Consider the following 24,350-nt stretch of genomic DNA (forward strand, 5'->3'; position numbering starts at 1 on the left):
GCCGGGTCGAAGGCGCTGCAAGTGTGTTCTAGAACCTTACACTGTAAGTCAAGGGAGGAGCCCAAGTCCACCAAGGCTTCATGGGGTTGGGCTTCCCAACCCCAGAGACCCTCTATTTGCAAAGGGCAATGTTGAAGCCGGCCCCAAATACCAGGACTCAGAATGAGCTCCAGCAGGAGAGTACAGGGTGACTGCCCTGATGGCTCTGAGTTTGTGGGTGCAGCTGTTCAGTCTGCAAGTCACATGACCCGGTTCAAGCTCAAAGTTGGTGCTGGTGCCTGCCCTCAAGGTCTTGAGCTCTCTCATGTGGCTGGAGCTCTACAGCTTGAGCCATGCCTCCACTTTGAGGTTTTTTTTTTCTTGGTTAAAAATCTCTTCCATTTTTCTACCCAGGCTGCCTCCTGAGTAGCTCGGATTGTAGGCTTGAGCCGCTTCCGACGCACCACTTGGTGGGGGAAAGAAAGGTGGGGCAGAAAGATGAAGACAGTGGTAGTGATGGTGCTGGTGACAGTGGTAATGGTGATGATATTGATGGTGATGGTGGTGGTGGTGATGGTGATGATGGCGATGGTGACAGTGGTGATGGTGATGGTGGTGATGGTGACGGTGGTGATGGTGGTGATATTGATGGTGATGATGGTGATGGTGACAGTGGTGATGGTGGTGATGGTGACGGTGGTGATGGTGGTGATGGTGGTGATGATGATCATGACAACCAACCCATGCAGCCACTGAGGAAAAACTATCTGCTAGGCACTGTGCACACATCATCAATGCCCTCATTCAGCCTCAGGCCAGTCCATCTAGTAGGGACTGTTAGTTCATATTAATAGAGGTGAAGAAACAGGCTCAGAGAGATCTAGGGACCCCACAGCTAAGTGACCAGCAGGGACAGGAACCTAAGTTAAGTTGTAAATCTGTAGCCCTGACCCTACAAGAACCTGCTTGTCTTCCCAGATGAGGACCTGCCTTGCCTTGTGTTTTGTTTTTGTGTCGGTCGTGGGGCTTGAACTCTGGGCCTGGGCGTTGTCCTTTAGGTGAGTGCTTGCTCTACCAACTGAGCCAAAAACGCCACTTCCGGTTTTCTGGTGGTTCATTGGAGATAAGAGTCTGATGGACTTTCCTGCCTGGGCTGGCTTTGAACCTCAGTCCTCAGATCTCAGCCTCCTGAGTAGCTAGGATTACAGGTGTGAGCCACTGACACCTGGTGCCTGTGTGTTTCTGACCTGGGGAAAAGCTCAGTCTCCATCCACTGCAGGGCCCGTTTCTCCCAGAACAGAGGGGTAAGGAGAGTTTGCAGCCCCTATCCCACCACCTTTTTATTGACAGTCCTGGGGCTTGAACTCAGGGCCTGGGCACTGTCCCAAGGGCACTGATCAAGGCTCTACCGCTTGAGCCACAGGACCACTTCTGGCATTTTCTATTTATGTGGTACTGAGGAATGGAACCCAGGGCCTCATGCACACTAGGCAAGCGCTCTACCTCTGAGCCACCTTCCCAGCCCTCACCTCTTTGCCGCGCCTCTCCTGGAGCATGGAACTTGCTTGGGCTCCTGATCGCTTGCCTGTGGAGGGCACTGGCTCCCAGGACTGTCCGTTCCAGCAGCCACCACCCAGCAAGGATTCAGAGGAAACACCCCAAGATTGGACTCTGATGACTTTCAGTTTAGTTTGGTCCTTGACCTTGAGGCTGGGAAAGCCTCAGCATGACCTTGAGCCCTTGGAGGACCAGGTTTAAGGTGGAGGCCACCAGCGCCCCCTCTATGGTATCCCCAGAGCCAGCGGGAACTGAGCCAAGAGCCTGGGACAAACCTGTTGGTCTAACCATACTTCCTTTACCCCCTTTTCTTTCTTTCTTTTCTTTTTCTTTCTTTGTTTCTTTGTTTCTCTCTCTCTCTTTCTCTTTCTTTTGTGTAAATTATTGTTCATTATGTCATTGTTGTAGAATTCCATACACTAGAAGTCTTATAGGGCTAAAATTAAGGTGCAAACCAGACTTTGCTCCTCTCTGGAGACTCTAGGGGAGGGGCCTATTTTCTCCACTTTCCCTGCTCTCTCGAAGGAGGCAGCCACCATTCCTTGGGTGGCAGTCCCCTCCCACCACGAAGCCAGGGCCCAGAGTCCTTATCATATCTTATCACCAGACCCGACTCTAGCCACACCTAAGTGCAGGGAAAGCAAAGCAAAGCAAACTGGATTTTCTGTGAGGGAGGGGAGCACCCTGGGGAGCACCTCTGTTCTGTCTCCACCATCCATTCCAGCCCCTTCAGTCACTTTGGGGTAGTTTGCAGAGAACAATTGTATTCTTAGAAAGGAATCCTCTACTCCCAGCCAGCACCGAGCTCGCAGAGCACCGGCACCTGGAGTTAGGGCTGGGTCACGGAATCTTGGGGAGGTAGTAGAATGCCCACTTGGCCAGTTTGGGGGATCAGATGGCCACAACTCAGAGCCACGGCTTTGTCCTGACCCGGGTGTGGCTTTGGGTTAGCTGCCGCTCCCCAGACTGTTCCCCATCCACAGCCAAGCCTCCCTCACCCCAAACAGCGCCCCTACCCTTTCCATCCCACGCAGATAAATGAGGGGATTCAGAGTCCTCCCTTTGCAGGGGGCACAATTCAGAGGCCAGACCCTCCAGGAAGACCCCTAGCTTCAGCACTTCCAGTGGGAAAGTTACTGGACCTCCCAGTGCCTCAGTTTCCTCATCTATAAAACAATTTGCATGGAGCTGTTTTGCAAATTAAATGAATTCGTAATACATAGAGTGATTAGAACAGTGCCCAGACCAGTAAAAATACTCAGTAGGTTTTACCTCTTCTTATTTCTATTAAAGTCTCCGCTTACTTAGATGTAGGCCCTACCATCATAGCAGCCATTAGTGTTTGGATAACGTCAGGGCAGAAAGGAGCTTGGCGCCAGTGCAGAGATAAACCGAGGTGATCAGAGCATGCGCCTAGGGGCCAGGCCTCCATGTATTACCAGAACCCCAGGAGCTCCTGCTACCAACTCTCAGACTCTCAGAAGCTGAGGAGGTCCAGGCAGCTTTAGCGGGAGCTGTTGGCGCCGTTCAGTTATCTTTGCCCTGTGGTTTCTGTTTGGGCCAAATCTGTACCTTGAGCCAAATCTGCTCCTCCTCCTCTATGGCCTGGCCAGTCTCTGCCTGGGCACATGAACCTGGCAGTGCCAACCGGGGAGTGGTGTTTGCTTTGAGTGCACGGGGCAGGGCAGTACTGGGAACTGGGGCTTCCAGGAATGGGTGAGTACCCTTGGGCAGCGCCTGGCATTTCGGTTCCTTTGGAGAGATGGAGAGTCTTGACAGTTCCTGCCAACTTTCTCCCAATAACATCCAAATCCTCCATTGTCATGGGGGCTGTGGCTATCAATAGGTAGAACTGGAGCTGCACACGGCCTGACCTCCAATCCAGCCCAGGCTCTTTTGAGTTGGTTGCTTGGTTTTCTTGTAATTTCCTCCCGAAGGCAGGCATAGGGAAGAGAAATGCCTGTCCGCTCATTGTTCCAGGTAGCAAGTTTCTGGTTAGTTGGGATTTTTTTTCTTTCCTTTTTTCTTTTTTGTCGGTCGTGGGGCCTGAACTCTGGGCCTGGGCGCTGTCCCTCAGCTCTTCAGCACAAGGCTGAGCACTCTACTACTTGAGCCACAGCGCCACTTCCGGCTATTTCTGTTTTATGTGGTGCTGAGGAATCGTCCCCAGGGCCTCATGCATGCCAGGCAAGCGCTCTACCACTGAGCCACCTTCCCAGCCCCTCTCTTGGGATTTGGACTTTTCTCTTTTCTCTTTGGCTACAGAGCAGGAGCAAAGTCCCGCACCCCTGGTAAATGGACAAAAGTCCTCTTTGCTCCTGACCCACATAGCAGGGGCCCACAGAGAACCCCGCCTCTACGGCGGCAGTGGCAGCCTGGGAGGGAATGAGGAATTCTTATCAATGAGTGAATGTCAAGGGCTGGGAGGGAGACACTTAAGATGAGCCTGGCTGCTCCCTCCTATGGAAAGCCCAGTCCACAGCCTGGGGGCGGGAGGCAGGGGTGGGGCTTTGTTCCCAGATGAAGGAAACACATTTGACAAGCACTTGTATATGCTAGTCACAGCTGTCTTATTAACTATCATCACCCCCATTGCACATAGAGGTGCAGCAGCATGGCCAGCCAATGGCAGAGCTGGGATTTTGTGCATGGGTGCATGCGTGTGCATGCTCATGTACCGTGTACTAGGATTAAACTGAGAGCCTGGAACTCTTGCTCCGCTTTACCACTTGAGCCACACCTTCACTGCTGGATTTTTTTGGGGGGCGGGGGCTGGTCATGGGGCTTGAACTCTGGGCCTGGGTGCTGTCCTTCAGCTCTTGGCTAGCACTCTACCACTTTGAGCCACAGCGCCACTCCTCGTTTTCTGGTGGTTCATTGGAGATAAGAGTCTCACAGCCTTTCCTGCCCGGGCTGGCTTTGAACTGTAATCCTCAGATCTCAGCCTCCTGAGTAGCTAGGATTACAGGCGTGAGCCACTGGCACCTGGCGATTTTTTTTTTTTAACTGGTTCATTGGAGATAAGAGACTCTCAGATTGGTCTGCCGCATCTGGCTTCAGATCGATCCTCAGATCTCAGCCTCCAGAGCAGCTAGCATCACAGGTGTGAGCCGCCAGCGCCCGGCTCAGAGCTGGGATTTTTGGTCCATAGGCCCTGCGGTCCTGATCCTTCAGCGCGAGCGAGTCAGGCATGGATCAGTAGTGGTTTGAGGAGCTGGTCAGCTGGAGGGATCCAGGAGTGGGGGAGGAGGGGCATTGGCTGTGGAAGACAAGCAGGTAGCCTTGGCCCTGCGTGTTGGAGATTTGAAATTCAAACACTCAGGAGAGAAAAGAGGCCTGTCATCTTGTTCTCTTCCTTATCTGAGATAAGCTTTGCCTGGGGCCCTGGCCAAGCTGCTGGGGCCCTCTGGGAGGAGTAATCAGATCTGTGAGGGTTGGAGAGGAGGGGAGAAATAGCCGCTGGGTGGCTGAGAGTCCCCTGAATAGTGGAGCAGTTAGTTTGAATCCCACCACAGCATCTCCAGGCTGGTATTGTGTTAGAGGGGCTGTGACAGCAACCCCGGGGCCGGATTCCCTCACTTGGAACTAGGGCAGACAACTCCTTGGGCCTAGGCACCTGCCTCTGATCACTGTGTCTCCAAACTTGTGTCCTCTAGATGGCATCTATTATGGAGATAATCGCTTCGACACGGTGAGCGAGTCGGGGACAGCCACCCTGAAAGCTCGGCCCCGAGTCCGGCCGCTGCTGACCTTCCTTCCACTGGTGAGTAGAGCCCTGCTCCAGGGTCTGCAGAGGGCTCAGGGCCGGCATCTGCCTTGCCCTGGCCCTACTGCTCCTCAGCCTCACCCTGGTGTCTGTTCTCTCCCTACTGGGAAGAGGCAGGCAGGGCTGAGGCTTAAGGCAGAAAGGCTGGGATGAGGAGCATCGGCTCCTTCAGGGCTGAAGCCCAAAGAGGCGCCAGGGAGAACTTGTGTGAGTACCGAGCTCAGTGGTTTGCTCTTCACCGACGCTGATCACTGCCTCAAGCCGGTGGGTGTGTTGGGTGCTGGTGCAGGCAGGGGTGACTGAGATGGTTGTTAGATGATTAGAACAGAAGCCAGGCTGGGCAAGCATAACTGGGCCAGCAAGTGGTAGTCAGGAGGGCTTCCTAGAAGAGGTGACTCCTGAGCTGTCTCATGGAACATAGAGCAGTGACCCTTGGGAGAAGAGCACTTGAGATAGATTTGTGAGTCTGAAAGCACAGGAAGCCAGGAACCGTTTGAGAATCTGTGGTTGAGAGAGGAAAGACTGAGACAATCTGCACAAGAGTACTGTCTCTTAGAAACACAATGCAAAGCTCATGCGTGCTTCAGAATGTTCTAGATGAGTCATCAGAATGGTGAGTAGCAAGAGAGAGATGGCTGCTGGGAGTCCCAGGAATCTTGGAGGGGGACCCAGGGACCAGTTCCCTCCCCCGCCCTCCCTTCCCCCCCCTTGCTGGGTCAGGGGCCCATTGCACACGGCCCCATCCATGCTGTGTTTAGGTTTAGATGGGAGAAGCAGGCAAGACTAGATGCTTCCCGCCCCCCCCCACCCCCCCACCCCCCCACCCCCGGCACTCAGGGTAACTCAGGGTAAAGTACCTGCCTAGCAAGCACTGCAAAAAATATACCAGCAGCTGGAGGCATGGCTCAACAGTCCAGCAGCCACCTTACAAGCAGGAGCTCTCAGTTCAAACACTAGTGCCACCAAAAAAAATTAATTAATGATACATTCAATCTGCTCCCTACTTCCCACCAGTAGCATTTCAAGTATTCGATGGCTGCTTTTGGCCAGTGGCTGGTGTATCAGCTAGCCCAGATGTAAACAGCTGACTTTGTCTGTTCCTGGCTCTCAGGTGAGGGGCCTGGTGGAGACCGGACTGTCACCAGAGGCCCAGCCGCCCCTGGGGTTCGCTCCATGGGGTTCGCACCCACACCTGCCTCCCCTCGTCCCGGCTGAGCTCTGGGGGCCTGTTAAGATTTCCTAGCCTGCCACTTTCTGGCCCCAGGTACTGGCACATTCCCTCCCGGTACAACCACTTCCCTCTCTATCTCTGATATTTCTCCAGTTTGTCCAAACCTACCAGCCAGACCCTGAGATTCTAGCTGAGACAAGATCTGACCTCAGCCGGCTGCATTCGTATTCCAAGGCCAGCAAAGTGGGGGTGAGGATGGCTGAGCACACACATCTCTGGGTACACGACTTCAAGTCATTCATTTTAGAAAAGCAGTTCATGGACATTATAGACATACAGAATGCAAACCACCACCATTTAAAAGGTGTGAAGTCAGCCCTCGCCTTTGTTTCTAGAGATGCATAAAATAACTGTAGGAGCCATTGTACTCAGAAGTGCAGATAAAAATCTTTTTTCTTTTTCTTCTTTCTGGTATCATGACTTGGACTCAAAGCCCCACTTGCTCTGATGACTTGCTTGACTCTGCTTACGTATTCAATCTACCAATGTAGCCATACCTCCAGCCTCACTTTTCCGTGGTTATTTTGGAGATGGAGTCTCAAATACTTTTCTGCTCAGGCTAGCTTTGAACCACCATCTTCCAGATCTCAGCCTGCTGAGTAGCTAGCTTTACAGGTGTGAGCCACTGGTGCCCAGCTGATGAAATCCATTTGACACGCTCTATTTCAGGAAGTGAATTCCCCTTACCACTCCTCAACACACACACACACACACACACACACACACACACACACACACACACGTATGCCCAAGAGCCAGCTCATGTATACCTGTTCTGCTTGTTAAATAGGAACATTCTCCATGGGTAGAGATGGCTGCTTCCCTTGGCTGGCTCTTGCTGACCCGCTCCTTCCCTGATTCGACCCATCCAAGAACCAGCGTCTAAAGGGTTAATGAAGTACCTTCTGATCTGGCTCTCTTGTATCTTCCCCCACCTCTCCACCTACTTTAGGTCCCTTCTGTTTTGGTCCCTTTTGCTTGCGACCTGGTCTGCATGCCTGGTGTCAGGTCCAGGATGGAGGAACAGCCCTCTGAGTGATCCCCAGGGCTAGTCCATGGGACGGGGTGTATCCCTATCTTCCATGGGGAGGGCCTGAGAGAATGAATGCTGAGGCCCTATCGAGGAGCCTCTGTCTATAGAGTCAGGGACTGTCTATAGAAGCTGGGAAAGGGGACAGTCACAGTCCTTCTGGCTGACCCAGGAAAGCCGGGTGGAGCCCCTGGCCTGGCCCCTCCCATCTAGTGGCATGGCCACGTGACCACAGCCAGCACGTGGTTGAGCTGAGCACCAAAACCAGGCTGGTGCAGGTTTTATACCTGGAGGCAATGACGCTGAGGGAGGAAAATGACTCCAGAAAGAGGCAGGATCTGAATCCCTGCAGCCAGCCTTCAAGGTCCAAGGGTATTCAGGCTTCCCTACTCCCTTCTCTGAGTGGCCAGGACTCTTCCCCTCCCCCCCCATGTTAGTACTGGGGCTTGAACTCAGGGCCTGTGGTGCTTTCTCTGAGCTTTTCCCCTCAAGGCTAGTGCTCTACCACTTGAACCACAGCTCTCCTTCCAGCTTTTTTTGGTGTTTAATTGGAGATCAAACCTGGATGCTCAGATCTCAGCCTCCTGAGTAGATAGGATTACAGGCATGAGCCACCAGCACCAGGCTTCACTTCAGACGTGTTGCTGGCTAACTGGAGGTAAGAATCTCATAGAATTCCCTGCGTGGGCCGCCTCCCAATAGTGAGCTTGAGCCACCATCTTGCTTCTTCTGAACACAGACTCTTTGATGCCACGGTGAGATGAGAGGCCACGCTCACAGTTTTATTTAAATGTTTCAACAAAAGACTCTTCTGGAAGTCCACCACAGAATGTCTTGAAGTTAGGAATTCTTGGCCCAGAGGCCTGATCTCAGAGGCAGTTCTGTTTCTGCTTTAGGTTACAAGATATGGAGTAACTCGCGCATCTTTCACTGCCTGCTCTCGGAATGGGGGACTCGAGGAGCAGCTTTGACCCTTCCTGGGTTTTGCTGTGGGTTCTGGGCCAGGCTTCACACCTGCTTCCAGCAGGGGTGGGAGACTAGGAGAACAGGGCAAAGTGGGAGGACTGAAGTGTGTGTGTGTGTGTGTGTGTGTGTGTGTGTGTGTGTGTGTGTGTGTGTGTGTGTGTGTGTGTGTGTGTGTGTGTGTGTGTGTGTGTGTGTGTGTGTGTGTGTGTGTGTGTGTGTGTGTGTGTGTTGGGGTGGAGCTGTGCTTACATGCTTGCACATGCACACTCTGCCCCCTGCCCCATGTGAGCTCAGCCAGCGCCAAAGCCCTGCCTAGCAGCCGGGCCTCCGCCCCTCCCTGTCCTCCTCCTCCCACATTGCCAAGTGAGGCCCACCTGCGGCAGGGGAGGCAGGTAACAGGCCCAGGAAGGGCCTCAGAGCTCTCTCGGGACCTGGGCCATCTTGTGAATGTCCCCTCCCTGTCAGTCCCTCTGCCTGCCTGCCGAGAGTAGGGCTGAGAGGAGTGAGATCGATGACAGGGACTTGCACCCCGCGCGCCGACTGGAGCTCCTGCTCTGAGCATGCGCTGAGGGCTAAGAAATGTTAGGTATGTCTCAGGTACCTGGAGACAAAAAAAAAAAAAAAAAAACAAGGATGAGAAGGGCGGGGCCTCGCTCGGGGCCTGGGATGGGCCTGGGATGGGCCTGGGGAGTGGTCCTCAGATAGCCGTGTCCTCCATGATGATGATGATGATGAAGGCCAGGCCCTTCTCCTCTCTGCGCCTCTGGTTCCTCACCCACTAACTGAGCTTCTGCTGAGATCCACCAGGGTGTCCCCAGTTGAGTTTCGGTGTTAAAGTGACTTAACTCCCTGGCCAGGCTCCAGTGGCTCACTCCTGTAACCTCACCCACTCAAGGCTAGAATCTAAGCATTGAGGTTTGAAGCCAGACAAATCTGAAAGACCCTTATCTCCAAGGAACCCGCAAAATACCGGGCTGGAGGCGCGGCACAAGTGGTAGAACACAAACCTTGAGTAAAAAAGCCAAATGACAGTGCAAGGCCCCGGATTCCAGCCTCAGGAATACCCCCCCCCCCACACACACACACAAGAATCCCTAATGTGAAGTTAGGCAGGTCCCCAAAGGTCACCCCATCTTCCTGCTGGGGAGACAAAGAGAGCACCGAGACCTGAATTGGAAACTTCTGACCTGGGTGGAGCCCATTGTCATCAAAATGACCAGAGGGGCTGCTCAGGCCACACAGCAAAGACCAGCAGAGGTGAGGCAGAGGCGAGGCGGGAGCAGGGCCTTCCCTCCAAGCCAGTCCTGTACCTGGGAGGCCCACCTGAGAGAGGAACCGGCTCAAGCCGCAGCCTGCCCTCTGCTTCTGTGAAAGGTTGGACCTTTCTCATGCTTGCCTCATTCTCCCCCATCTCAATCCACCCTCCCCAGGGTGATGCATGTGCAGAATTAAAAATTAAATGCCCATGTGGAAAACATGGGGAACTGGCTGGACAGGTACCCTAGGGTGCCCGGGGCTGATCACCGCACCCCACACCCGTGAGTCAGACAAGCCTGCCTCTGCCAGGGGAGGGATCCCGGGCTGCAGGGAGGCCCTTCCCCTACCTGCTTTGGACCCCTCCCTCCAGGACCCCTCCCTCCAGCCCTCTGGTGCCCCAGAGCTCAAAGAATCATCTGGAAACAGCTGCAATGGCTGCGGGGCCTGCCAGCCTCAACCCACCCACCATGGGAGCTCAGCTCCCAACTGCAGGCCCAAGCTCCTTGAAGAGGTGGGGTTCAAGCCAGGCAGAGCAGGCCTCCTTGGCTTTGAGTTGTGTGCTGAGTGTGGGAGGGGTGGGTGTTAAAAGACCTGCAGTGAGAATACAGAGCCCTGCCCACGTGTAGCCCATTCCCCATCTTTCCCGGCCCCGCCCCTTCAGTCACCGTGAGGGCCTCCGCCTGAACTCTGTCCTTACCCACAAACCCCATGGCCACCCGTGTGTGAGCTCCCTCCCTCCACGTCCGGCCGGCGGACTGAGCAGTGCAGAGGCCTGGGAGCAGACTTGGGGCATTTAAGCAGAGAACTCTAGGACCCCTGACCTACTCGCTCATTGTGCTGGAGGAAAAGCCAAAGCTGGGCCTCCCATAGCCCAGGACCCAGGACCTTGGAGGACTGGGTCAAAGGGTGATTAAGTCTAAGACATGATTCTTCTAATCCTCCATTCACTCCCTATCAACAGCACCCCCTCCCAAGCCAGGGACAGCTAGATAGCCTTCTCTCAGCCCAATATCTTGGGTTCCTAGAGGGGCTCCCAGGGGCTTTCCCCCTACCCCCAGGGCTGCCCCCCAGCCGCCTCTGGGAGAAGTCTGGTGAGGAGGTGCACATGGCATGCTGGGTGACTAAGACTCTCAGCACTGGCAAATACCCAGTGGCCCAGCCCCGGGTGACCCACCCTGGGGGCTGGGCTCTGTGGAATCCCAGGCATGGGGATGCAGTTCCAGGGCACAGGGAGGCCAGCGGGGTGGGCCCTGCCCTCCTGAGCTGCCCGAGAGCAGCAGGAGTGGGCAGCAGGCTCAGTTTCCCCCCCTTCAAAAGAGTCATCATCCAAAAGCGTCCTTCCTCCACCTCTCCCTTCTCTTCTACCTTGATATGTTGGGAATCAAGTGGACAGGAGGGAACTCCAAGTGACTCGACTCTGGTGGGGCTGTGTTCAGAGCAGAGCTTTGGAGGGCCGGGGGTCACTGCTCACCCACTGAGCACTGTCCCTACTTCTGCTCTTCAGGGCCTCTGGACATTCAGCAGCCTGTTGGGCCCTGGAAACTCATGGCAGGTGGGGTCACCCCCAGTGTATAAATGAGAAAATTGAGTCTCAACAGGCAGGAGAGGGGTACACTGACTGAGCAATGGTTCAGGTACTGTGTGTGTGTGTATGTGCGTGGGGACATGCCAGTACTAGGGCTTGAACTCAGGACCAGGGTCTCTCTGTTAGCCTTTTTTTCTCCAGGCTGGTGCTCTACCACTTAATCCACACCTCCACTTGTAGATACAGCGTTTTTGATGATAAAGTTAAGACTACAAATCTAGCCTGCCTCACTCCACCTAATTGACAACGATTTTGTTAAATTAGAACTGTATTTTTTTTTTCAAATTATGAATGAAAGAGAAGTTCATTGTTCAGATCTAAGAAACAGAGACAAGTATAGGAAGAACAGAAATATGAATAGTTTCAGGATGGTGTTCTCTCTGCCTGTGCTTCCTCCTGATTGACTGACTCATCTGTGCCTGAAGCTTTTCGGTGGAACTGGGCCACATCGTGTGCTGAGCCGGGCTGCCGGCCCGTGCACCTCTCTGCACCCAGGAGCTTCTGGGTGCTGCTGGGTGTGGGGACAAGGAAGTGCTGAGCCCAGTTTTGTGAAGTTTCCCAACTAGAAGGACCAGGACTGGACTCTGCCCCAGGCGCATTGAGCAAGGGCACTTGGGTACTGGTGCAGGGTGTGGCTGCGGCCCAAAGAGCGAGGTGCAGGCTGGCTGGGCCAGCATGGACTTGGACACTCATTTGCATGTTCTTTTACTTCACTGTTCATTGGTTGGTTCACACTCAAGGGGCCGCACCCTCCACCCTAAGCATGTTCCAGGCCCATGTCAGCCCTCAGGCAGCACCCAGGAACCTAAGTCTGTCGTTTCCCAGGGTGAGAGCATGGCCAGCTCCTCAGGCACTGCCCAAGTCTGAGCCTCGCAGTGACCTGTAGCCCAGCTCCGCCTGCCTGGGAAAGCAGTTTCCAGATCTTCCCCTTCCCACTCTTCCTCCTCCTCCGGTCTCATGTCCCCTCTCACCTCTCTGGAGTTAGACAATGACCCAGAAGCAATGACAGCAAGCTGTCCCAATGCCCTGTCACCGAGGGGTGGCCCCAGAGCATCCAGGTGTGTCCAGGTCACCACCCACGTGGCACAGGTGAGCAAATCACAGACTCTAAGACCTAGACTCAAAAGAATTTCAAGTTTACAGAAGAGGTAGGAAACTGAGGCCAGAAGACACTTTGGTCCCTATTCATGGGAACCCGTACCAGAGCACACGTTTTCTGTCTGTCCTGTGTTCTCTCCTGCCATTCATTCTCACCCAGGAATTGATTCATTTGGTTGCATTGTCCACAACGAAGTCTCAGAAACCGAGAACCCTCACTCAGGCCAGGGCAGGCTGGGCAGCAGCCTCAGCCTAGATCATGGCCAGGAGGCATGACTTATACCCTGGGGAAGGAAGGGTAAATAAATACTGCAGCAGCAGAGGGCAGGCCTGAGCTCCCAGTATCTGTCCTGCCCCTTGCTAGCTGAGTGACCATGGCAATGTCGGTCACCTCTGCGTGTCTGTATTGTGTCCTCTGTGAAACAAATCTAACCTTTCTCTTAGGGTTACCATGAAGACTAACTGGGTTGCTACAGTGAGGTAATCGAATGGTGTCTTGTATTTGGTAGGAACCTATTAAATACCAACTGTAATTAACAATAATAATGTAGGGGCTGTGGAACACACGGAGACAAGAAATGAACTTGGTAAAGGTGCTGATGCCTAACAATTACACATTCAAAGTCTCCCTGGACTCTTCTTTTTAAAGTCAGTTTTGGGCTTGAACTCATGGCCTGGACACTGTCCCTGAGCTCTTTTGCTCAAGGCTAGTTACTCTACCACTTTGAGCCACAGTTCTACTTCTGGTTTTCTGGCCACTTGGCTGGGGGGGTAGTGGTTGGGGGGGGATCCTCATGGACTTTCCTGACAGGGATGGCTTTGAACCGAGATCCTCAGATCTCAGCCTTCTAAGTACGTAGGATTAAATCTAGGACCTGGCCTATTTTGCTGTGTGTGTGTGTGTGTGTGTGTGTGTGTGTGTATGTGTGTGTGTGTGTGTGTATACGTGTGTGTGTACGTGTGTGTGTACGTGTACGTACGTACATACTGGGGCAAGGCCTAGGTACTGTTCCTGAGCTATTAACACTCAAGGCTAGCATTCAACCACTTGAGCCACAACTCCATTTCTGGCTTTTTGATGTTTTACTGGAGATACGAGTCTCTCAAATTTGTCTCCCCGGACTGACTAGCTTTGAACCATGATTTTCAGATCTCAGATTCCTAAGTAGCTAAGATTACAGGCATGAGCCACCAGCACCTAGTTAACCATTACACACTGGCATGAAGCATGTAATGTTTGCTTTCTAAATAACCCTAATAGGCAGAAACACTGCTTGAGTGGTACCACACCACCCAAGGCCACAGCTGGGCCTTCCACACCACCCAAGGCCACACTTGTGCCATCCATACCATCCAAGCCCACAGGTGAGGGTGGAGGCACAGGGAGGGGAAGTAGGACTCACGGTCCTATGCTAGAAAGTAGCAGAGCCCAGACTGACTCCAGGCTAATGGGTTCCAGCCTTCACCTGTGTTCTGCCACCTGGGAGAGGGAGGGGGGGCTACCTAGTCCTTCAAAGATGAGAGGGTGGTTTTGTGTGTGTGCACACGCACATGCTGCGTGCATTTGGGTCCTGGGGCTTGAACTCAGGGCCTGGGCTGTCCCTGAGCTTTTTCTTTTTCCCTCTCAAGGCTGGCGCTCCACCACTTGAGCCATAATTCCACTTCCAGCTTTTTGATGGTTAACTGGAGATCAGAGTCTGACAATCTTTCCTGCCTGGGCTGGCCTGGAACCGGGATCTTCAGATCTCAGCCTTCTTAGCTAGGATTCCAGGCGTGAGGTGGTGGATGAGAGGTTTCGGGGAGGCAGAGGACCCAGGAGTGAGAGCTTTACAGACCTGGGGTTGGTAGTGGTACTTGTGTGACTGGGCTTGGTAGTGGTGGTTGTGTGTCTGGGGTTGTGTGGTGGTTGTGTAATCCTCCAAATATTTCTGAGAGAAAATCTGTTTCCCCATGTGGCTTATGAGTAAATAAAGATAACACTTTGGTGGTACTGTGCAGGCAGGGGCTCTACTGCTGAGCCATGTCTCCAGATCTGCTTTTGGCTGGTCATTTTAGGATAGGGTCTCGATTCCAGCAAGTGAGCAGCAACCCCTCAGTGCTGGGACGACAGGTGTATGCCACAGCACCCAGCGTTTGGTTGAAGAGGGAAGGGTTCTCCTGAGCTGCTCTGCCCAAGCTGGCCTCAAACCACAATCTTCCCAATCTCAGCCTCCTAACTCGTTAGGATTACACACGTGAGCCCCCAGAGCCCAGCACGAATGTTATTTAGAACACAGCACAAAAAGCATTATTATTATAAGTGGAGGGGGGGGCACGGCCTGACCCGCCCCAGCACCTGGGACACATGTGGTGGTCCTGGCAGGGTGGCAGGGAGGAAGGTGGTAGTGATGACAGATGGCCCGGCAGGCTGCTCTGAGATGCCCTGCCACTCACGAAACAACAGGTGCTTGCCCTCTGTTGACATATGGAAATGTGCGTTTGGAAAAAAAAAAACATGGAATGTAAAATAGTGTGTATAAATCTACAGCTGTGTAAATGCGCTCTGGTGTGCCCAGAGGTCAGAAGGGCCTCCACTGACCCCTGCCCGCGTTCTTTCTGTAAATTCCTAATGAAAACTAAGCCAGAGGGGGGTGGGGAGGGGCAGGGCTGAGCCTTAAACTTGGGGATACCCTGGGTGGGGGTGGGGAGGTGCCGGGGCTTCTTTTGTGTTTGGCTTGGTTTGTTTGGAATTGAGATCAAATTCATCCATAGTTGATCCTCTGTATTTGCAGATGCCGTTTGCTTAGTGGCTCAAATTTGTTTGTCACTCCAGGGATCAAACATTCAACATAGTTTTCACAGTCCTTCTCAGACATGCGCAGAACAGGGAAACTTTGAATGGCCCAAAGCATACGGGTCCACCTGAGGTTAAAAAAAAAAAAATAGGGAAGTGGCGCTGTAGCTCAAGTGGTAGAGCGCTCGCCTTGAGCTGAAGAGCTGAAGGACAGCACCCAGGCCCAGAGTTCAAGCCCCACAACCGACAAAAAAAAAAAAAAATAGGACACCCTCCCCCGCTCCCTCCCCCTCACGCATGCCCTCCCCCCCACGCATGCCCTCCCCCCTTTATTTGGGAATGAACACAGAACCAAGGTACAAACACCACTTGAGCCCCCTCCCTATCACTTTGATTTTAATTTTAAATTTTGCCAGTCCCAGGACTTGAACTCAGGGCCTGGGCACTGTCCCTGAGCTTTTTTTACTCAAGACTAGCACTCTACCACTTAAGCTGCAGAGCTACTGCTGGCTTTTTCTGTGTATGTGGTACTGAGGAATTGCTGGGCAAGAACTCTACCACTAAGCCAACACACACACACACATGCACGCCCGTGTGCACACACACACACACCTCTCTACCACTAAGCCACCACATACACACACACACCTTTTTTTTGTTGTTGTTCGGTCGCGGGGCCTGAACTCTGGGCCTGGGCGCTGTCCCTCAGCTCTTCAGCTCAAGGCGAGCGCTCTACCACTTGAGCTACAGAGCCACTTCTGGTTTTCTGGTGATTTATTGGAGATAGGAGTCTCACAGTCTCTCCTGCCCGGGCTGGCTTTGAACCACGATCCTCAGATCTCAGCCTCCTGAGTAGCTAGGATTACAGGCGTGAGCCACCAGTGCCCAGCACACACCTTTTTTTTTTTTTAAGATAATTTTTGCCCAGGCCTGCCTCAGTCATTAATCCTCCCACATCTGCCTCATGAGTAGCTGGGATTATAGGCATGAGCCACTAAGTCTGTTTTTTTTTTTCTTCTGAGACACGCTCTTGCTTTATATCCCAAACGGCCTCAAACTGTCAATCCTCCGTCCTCTCCCTAATACTCCCTGTAAACTTACCCTGTTTCATGTTGACAGCCTTCACCCTGGGTTATCCACAAACCAGGCCCCGCTGTAGCTATTCCCACCGGCCCCAGCTGTGTTAGCAACGGAGGCCCGACGCTCAGACCTGGTCACACACTGGTTCTTGTGGGTAATCACAAGATGTCAGCTATAGAATGTATGGTCTCTGCTACAGAATATTCTCCCTGGCTACATGACAGCTATAAGATGTATTGACTTTGGGGCTGGGAAGGTGGCTCAGTGGTAGAGCGCTTGCCTTGCATGCATGAGGCTTTGGGTTTGATTCCTCAGCACCACATTAGCAGAGAAAGCCGGAAGTGTCGCTATGGAATGTATTGTCTCTGCGATAGGAAGTCTTCCCTGGCTGCAAGCCAGCGATAGAAGGGCCTGCCCTGGCTGTGGGATAGCTCCAGTGTCCAGCTGTGACTCTGAAGCTTTCCTACCCCAGCCCCTTCTTCTGCCCTCAGACTGCTGACACTGTACCTACGTCTACAGCTGTGAGAGCAGTTTGCTGACATTAAACGTGTCTTTCTTCTGTGTCGGTGCTTGCACTCCCATCATCGGAGTTCACCATCCTTCCCGGTCCCGGCCCAGGCCTTCTGTTTCAGCTGACCTTACACGCTTTCCTACCTCACGCTCTCTCCCTCACCCCCATATTTCTTTGCCTTTAGATAGGAACACACAAAACCAGATTGTGTATTGATTAGAACAGAACTGTGAGTAGACATTTACAGGAAGTTAACTCACTATGCCCCTGGGAGCAGTGATTCTGTATTTGCTAATACAGAGCTGACAAAGTAGCAAGAATGGAGAGGATAACTGGGTACCAGTAGTTCATGCCTATAATCCTAGCTATTCAGGAGGCTGAGATCTGAGGATCTCAATTCCAAGCCAGTCTGAGGCAGAAAAGTCCACGAGACTCTAATCTCCAGTTACCCTGTAAAAAGGCACAAGTGGAGATGTGGCTCAAGTGGACGAGCACCAGCCATGAGAGAAAAACTGAGTTAGACCCTGAGTTCAACCCTCCCCCACACGAAGAAAAAGAGTAGACCATAAAATAGTTACCTCTTAAAATCTCACCCTTTCAAAGGGTCTCACAGTGCGGCTCTGAGAACCACCTGTCCACCTTCCGCGGCCCCTGATGGTTCTCTGGTTCCTTGCAGAACACCCAGGAGCACCATGGGCTCGCTGTGCCCACCCCCTCTGTCCCAGAAGCCTTTGCAGACAAAGAAGTGACAGGTAAGTGGGCTGGGGCTTGGGGCTGGTCTGTCTTGTCTTCCTCGGGTCCTAGAGTCGAAAGCCAAGCGCCTGCTGGTGACAGAACTGGAGACCCGAGGCTGTCTGGCCACTGGTCATGGTAGCGGGGCACTGAGGAGAGCCAGAAGGAAGAAGGCAGGGAAGGATGGTGGAGGGACCAGGCCTGAGCATCAAGGAACTCTGGAGTCAGACAAATCTGGCTTCAAATCCCAGCTTCTTCCACATTAGCTGTCCCACCTCCAGCCCACCTCTGCACCATCTCTAGTGACCTTGAAAGCAGTGGTGCTTGGGTGGGGGTGTCACTCCTCATCCCGTGTTACACCACTGTGCAAAACTGGCCAGTGAGCCGGGCGCCAGTGGTGGCTCACGCCTGTCATCCTAGCTACCCAGGAGGCTGAGATCTGAGGATCGTGGTTCAAAGACAGCCCGGGTGGAAAAAGAAAGTCTGAGACTTTTAAAACTCCAATTAACCAGCAAAAAGTTGGAAGTGGAGCTGTGGCTCAAGTGGTAGAGTGCTGCTAGCTTGGAGCACAAAAGCTCAGAGGCAGCGCCCAGTCTCTGAGTTGAAGCCCCAGAACCTGCGCAAATAAACAAACCTGGCCAGTGACTTTTCCTGCCACCAAAGAAAGGATGTTGCTAGGACTGAGAAGAACTGGCCTCCATCTCTCCTCCCTCTCCCCCCATCTCCCCAGCACTGCAGCCACCTATGGCTGGAATGTTCTACCCCTCCAGACTTCTCTTTCCTCTAAGATCCTTCCTGGGGAAAACTTATTACCTATTGCGGTAATCATTTACTAATGCATCCTGTCCCTTGTGTGTTCTATTGTCCTCTTCAAGCCGAAACTTCCGAGAGCCACTGGGATTTTGTGGGGGGTTTGGGCGTGGTTTACCCAGCTACCCCAACTCCCAATTTGGAACCTGACATCCTCCTGGGCTCATGCCACGGTAGTTTGCAGTTAGACAACCACAGGGCAGAGCTTCCATAGTGCACCTTCCCAGGTGTCCCCCGCTCTGCCAGCAAAGGCAGACTCCGGGCCAAGGAAGAGGCAGGCCAGGAGCCGCACGGAATGGTGTGCATCCCTTCTTTTCAGGGCTGGGGCTTGAACTCAGGGCCTCATGCTCTCACTTGGCTTTTTTGCTCAAGGTTGGCACTCTACCACTTGAGCCACACCTCCACTTCTGGCGTTTTGGTGGTTAATTGGCAAATAAAGAGCCTGGCTTTGAACTGAGATCTGTCTTCTGAGTAGCTAGGATTACAGGCGTGCAGCACCAGCACTGGTAGAGAGCAGGAGGAAGCCGTTTGTGCAAACCACTCCTTCCTCTGGTCTTGCACGCGGGCTTCCTCACCTTCCCGCACCTGAGACTTCCCATTCCTCTCCCCCATTCCCTGGCGGGCCTACATGGGCTGCACTAATGTGGCTACCACCTGCCAAGGGCCTCCATCGGCCCTGCACTGTGGCTCACCCCTCTGCATTATGGGAATTCATAGTACAAGCACCAATATTAGGGCCAGAGGTGGGGCCTGGAGGTCTAGAAAGCCAGCAGTAGTAGGGCCGGGCAAGTGACATCAGGAGGGGTAGGTGCCTGTGGGGTCTGGGGGGAGGATGGGAGACACAGGCCCTGTCCTGGAGGAAGGAAGGCCCCTCCCAGGTCAGCTCAGGGCCTGCTGGACATCTCTGCCCCTCACAGGCACCCAGAGGTCGCCCGGTGCCCCTGGGCGGGGCCCCCAGCCCTGGTGCGCTGTCATCTCTGCTCCTCTATCCTTCCAGGGCCCAGCTCGCTGGTGAATGGCAACCTGCGCCTCTACAGCTCCGTGGGCGACCTGAGGCCTGGACAATATGGCCCTGACCCTCCCATCCCCCCGCCGCCCCCAGGCCCCGCCCCAGGGCCGCCCCAGGACCCTTCACCATCTCCCCGGGAGTCCCCACCTCCACCACCCCCTTCCACGGCTCCCCCCCCTCCTCCCCTGCTGCTGGAACCCCCTCCCCCACCCAGCACGGCCCCACCCCCGCCCCCACTGCTGGACACGGGGCCTCCCTCAGCCACCCTTTCCCCCCCATCCACGCCCACCCCTCCCGACTTCATCCCCCCGGCCCCGCCACTGGCGCCTCTAGATCCCTCTCCGCCCGCCCTGGGTCCCCCAGCTGCCCCAGCCCCGCGGTCTCCCCACACCTTGGGGATCCAGCTCTTTCCCCCTGGGGGAGTCACCAAATGGAAATCAGAGGCAGCACTGAATGGCAGGCAGCCGGAGACCCCCAGAACCAGCCCCCCCAGGAGCCCCGCTGCCCTGCAAGGGGGTCCCCTGGGAGCCAGCCCCGAGCCCCACCTCACCTTTCCGCGCTCATTCAAAGTGCCTCCCCCCACCCCGGTCCGCACGTCCTCCATCCCCGTGCCCGACGCACCAGGAGCTTGCCCAGAGGAAGCGAGGTCCCCCAGGAAGCCCCCCAGCCGCCTCCCCCTGCCTCCCAGCTTCCACGTCCGCCCTGCCTCCCAGGTGTACCCCGACAGTGTCCCCGAGCCTGACCTCCCCAGGGAGCCCAGGCCTGAGGAGCCAGAGAGCCCAGGCCTCAGGCTGTCCCCCACCAGCCAGGCCCATGAACCAGCTGGGCCTCCCCCCCCAGCCCCACCCCTGCCCCCTCCTGCACCCCCGGCCCCTCCCCCCGCACCCCCTCTCCCTCCCGCGGCAGAGCTGGCAGCCCCTCCATCTGTTGGATTGGTGAAAAGCTCCACAGCCAGCGCCCCCGCGCTCAAAGCCATCCCCAAACCCAAGCCCCCCAGCCCGGACGACAAGGCCTCGCCTGAGCCCCTGGACTGGCGCCACCCCGGCCAGATGGAGAAGCTGCGAAGCGAGCTGGCAGCCTACCTCTGCGGCCCTCGGAGAGAGGACAGGGCCCTGGGCCCCAGGCCAGGCCCCGTGGGGCCCTCGCGGGATGCAGACGGCAAGAAGGACCACAGTCTGCCAGAGAAGCCAGCTGGCCCGGGCCTGCCCAAGAAGATGCCCACAGGGGCGCCTGGGCAGGGCCCCAGCCTGGCAGAGCACGAGGCCACCGGCAGCCTGGTCCTTCCCCCCGTGGACTACACGCCCCAGGACACACCAGCCCCCAGCGTGCGACAGATCAGGGAGGAGCTGGAGGCCCGGCTGTCCTCCTCATCCAACAAAGACGCCAGACCCAGTGGAGGGGCTCTGCCGCCCAAACCTCCGCCAGACAGGGGAAGAACCTTTGAAAATGGGACCATGCCCACGGCCAAGAATTCACCACCTCTGTCTACTACGCCTCTGCCCAGCGCCACCACACCCGAGACCACACCTGGGCCTTCCATACCACCTAAGGCCACACCTGAGCTGGCCACGCTACCCAAGACCACAGCTGGGCCGGCCACATCACCCAAGACCACAGCTGCGCCTTCCACACCACCCAAGACCACACCTGGGCCGGCCACGCCACCCAAGGCCACAGCTGGGCCTTCCACACCACCCAAGGCCACAGCTGGAACTTCCACACTACCCAAGACCACAGCTGGGCCGGCCACACCACCCAAAACCACACCTGGGCCTTCCACACCACCCAAGGCCACACCTGGGCCTTCCACACCACCCAAAACCACACCTGGGCCAGCCACAGCACCCAAGACCACAGCTGCGCCTTCCACACCACCCAAGGCCACACCTGGGCCGGCCACATCACCCGAGACCACACCTGGGCCTTCCACACCATCTGAGACCACACCTGTGCCAACCACACCACCCAAGACCATACCTGGGCCTTCCACACCACCCAAGGCCACAGCTGGGCCTTCCATACCACCCAAGACCACACCTGGGCCTACGGCATCATCCACAGCTACCCCTCTGCCCATCACATCATCGCCAAGAGAGAAGGATTTCATCGCAGGCGGGCAGGGGGAGAAGCCCGAGTCTGTAAAAGGTGTCTGGGAAGAGCGTGGGCCGGAGGCCGGGAGGCTCCCCGCCCAGAGAGCAGGCTGGGCTCCAGCCCTCCCATCAAAGCTGTCCCCCGGCCGAGAAGACACCCCCTTTCTCTACAAGCCCCACCGCGGCCACAACAACCAGAGCAGAGAGGTGGCCGTGGTGAGCCCCACGCTGGCTGGAGGAGAGGCGGCCGGGGAGGGGCGCGCGGAGGCGAGGGAAGCCAACCCCCCGGCCCCAGACCAGCTCCTCCGACACCCGGTGACCGGCGAGCTGGTGGAGCGCGGCTCCCCGATGGCGCTGCTCCTGGCGGCCAGGCAGAGGGCGCAGAAGGGGCGGCCTGGGGGGACCCCGGGACGGTCCTCCCTGCCGGGGAGCCTCCGGGGCCACGGCCACGGCAGCCAGCCCGAGGCCGCCGGCTCCGACAGCATCTTCTACAACGCTGGGCGCCCCAACTCCTTCACGGTGGTCCCCAAGTCACCCCACGAGGCCGAGGACTCCAAGCTGACGGCGGCGGCGGCGGCGGCGGCGGCGGCACCCAGACAGTGGGTGTCCCGGCCTCACCCGGAGGCCACCGAGCCCAGCCTCCGGCCCCGGTGGACCAATGGGGAGCCCCCCACTCCCTGGGCCAGACCGGCCCCCGCCGCTGGCCTCCCCAAGTCCTTCTCGTCCCCCCCTTCCCCCGCCTACAAGAGGGAGGAGCAGGAGGAGCTCGGCTTCGAGCTCATCCCTCCGCCCCCCGAGTTCAGCAACGACCCCGAGCCCCCCGCCCCGGCCCCCCAGCATCTGGGCCGCCGGCGATCGCCCCCCAGGAACAACTTCTCGGAGCTGGGGCGGCCCCTGGACCTGGCCCCGCCGGCGCCCGGCTTCTCCCGCTTTCCCTGCCCGCGCTACCCTGGGGCCGGGGGCCTGGAGCGCTTCTCCGGCGCCGGCCGTTCCCTCATCAAGAAGCGCCTGTACGTCGGGGAGCCCCACCGTCACCCCGGGACGCCCCGCGGCGCCACGGGGCGCAGCCTCAGCTCCCCCAACTGCTTCGGGCCTCCTCCCGGGGGCCCCGAGATGCGGCGCGTCAACTCCGCGGGCCGCGCGCGCCCCACCGGCCCCCACGAGCGCCGCGCCTCCCTGGAGGGCAGCGGCCGGGCCGCGGCGGAGCCCAGGGCCGCGGCGCCCCCCGGCGGCGGCGGCGGGGACTACAGCCTCGGCCCTCCCGCAGCCAGGTGAGCAGAGGGGTCTCCTACTCCCAGAGGGGTAGCGGGAGGAGACCTAGGGGTTCCAGACCCAAGCTTGGGGCGCAGAGATCTGAGTGGAAGGGGCCTAGGCATATTCTCTGGGCCTAGAGGGCCACAGTGCCCTTTGCCAGACTAGGATCCCTGGGGCAAGGGGGGGGGGCTGGAGACTCTCCCTCTGGTGCCCTGGAGGAGATGGGTAGGGTACAGGCCACCCCCTGTGGACCTCACTATGTTCGTTCTTTCCAGGTCACCTCACGGCAGCGGCCACTACAGAAGCCCTGTCAACACATTCACCGTGCGGCCGGGGACCCGCCACCCCATCTCCTATGCCTACACCGGGGCCCATCGGAAAGCCGCATCCTGAGCCCGGGTCCTCGGCTCTGCTCCAAGGGGTTGGAGCTGAGCACTTGCTTAGTGAGGGAGGGGATGGGAGTTCGCAGCAGGTGTTAGACACGGAGGAGTCTTTGTTCCCCCAAGACAGACAGACAGACAGACCAGCAGATGGAAGATAGTCACCCGGGGAGGATGGAGCCAGCTTCTGTTTCCCAGAGCACCAGTGCTGCTATGCATTGTGGGCAAGTTGGGGGTGGGTGGGAGGGGCAAGGAGGGGGGAGAGGAGGAACCTTATCTTCTGCGATCCAGTACTATCTGCTTTAGCAAGGTTTATTGAAAGCAGTTTTACAAGCACGGCCTACCGAGCAGGTTCTAATTCTAAAAGTCAGGAATGGCGGACAGCTCACTAAGGGCTGAAGCCTGGCCCAGCCCTGCCTGGGTGCTGGCAGATCTGGGTGCTGGTAGATCTCTTGAGGCTCCAGCTGATGCCACCAAGCAGCAGTACCTGGGATTCCTAGCCACACTGGGATGAGGTGGGCTCTGGACAACGAATGTACCAGGGATGACTCCTGTCTCCTTGGCCTGGGTCCTGAGCCCCGAGGGGGGCCTAGAGAGAGTCCAGATGGAGACAGGATTCCTGCATCCCATGCATTCGTGATTTGGGGAATCAGGCCCCAAAGCCATGCGGTCTGGGACTTGACCCCAGAGGCCCTGCAACTGCTGGGTTTCCATGCCATTTTTTATTTTCTGGCACTAGACTTGAACTAAGGGCTTGAAACTCTCCCTTGGCTTCTTACGCAAGGATGGTGCTCTACCGTTTGAGCCATAGCTCCGCTTCCAGCTTTTTGGTGGATAATCTAAGACAAAGTCTCACTGATTGTCCTGCCCAGGCTGGCTTCACACTTCCATTCTCAGGTCTCAGCCTCCTGAGTAGCAAGGATTACAGGCGTGAGCCACCAGTGCGTGGCCTATGTGACTTGGAGGAGTTCTTACTCCTAACTCCAAAGCCTCACATCACTTTTATTGAGGCCTTAAAGTATGTAGCCAAGATGCTGGAAGATTCGGGAGAATCGGGAAGGAGCGGAGATGACAGGTCTGAGTGGGCTTGTGGAAAAGTATGGAAAGCCAAGAATAGCAGAAGTGGGCAGGTTCAGAGCACAGGAGACCTGACTGCAGGGTGATGTGTATGCTTTGTCCCAGCACTCTAAGGTCATGTCTGCTTTCCAGTGAATTATTCTGTGTGCGTGCGTGCGTGCGTGC

The 24,350-nt window shown here is 56.1% G+C and overlaps 1 protein-coding gene across 1 annotated transcript in view; it reads left to right on the top strand.

Annotated features, from left to right (window-relative positions):
- CUNH6orf132 (chromosome unknown C6orf132 homolog) overlaps positions 1 to 23,328 on the top strand; it is a 30,183-nt gene extending 6,855 nt beyond the window's left edge. The window contains exons 2-5 of the mRNA XM_070023744.1: positions 5,193 to 5,299; positions 17,510 to 17,585; positions 19,373 to 22,745; positions 23,004 to 23,328. Of these exons, the coding sequence (XP_069879845.1) occupies positions 5,193 to 5,299; positions 17,510 to 17,585; positions 19,373 to 22,745; positions 23,004 to 23,121 (3,674 nt within the window). The 3' untranslated portion in view covers positions 23,122 to 23,328. The remainder of the gene's footprint in view (positions 1 to 5,192; positions 5,300 to 17,509; positions 17,586 to 19,372; positions 22,746 to 23,003) is intronic.
- Positions 23,329 to 24,350: the final 1,022 nt, after the last annotated feature.

Source organism: Dipodomys merriami, unplaced genomic scaffold (genome assembly GCF_024711535.1).
Source record: "Dipodomys merriami isolate MVZ:Mamm:240054 unplaced genomic scaffold, mDipMer1.0.p SCAF_16, whole genome shotgun sequence".
NCBI classification, from domain to species: domain Eukaryota; kingdom Metazoa; phylum Chordata; class Mammalia; order Rodentia; family Heteromyidae; genus Dipodomys; species Dipodomys merriami.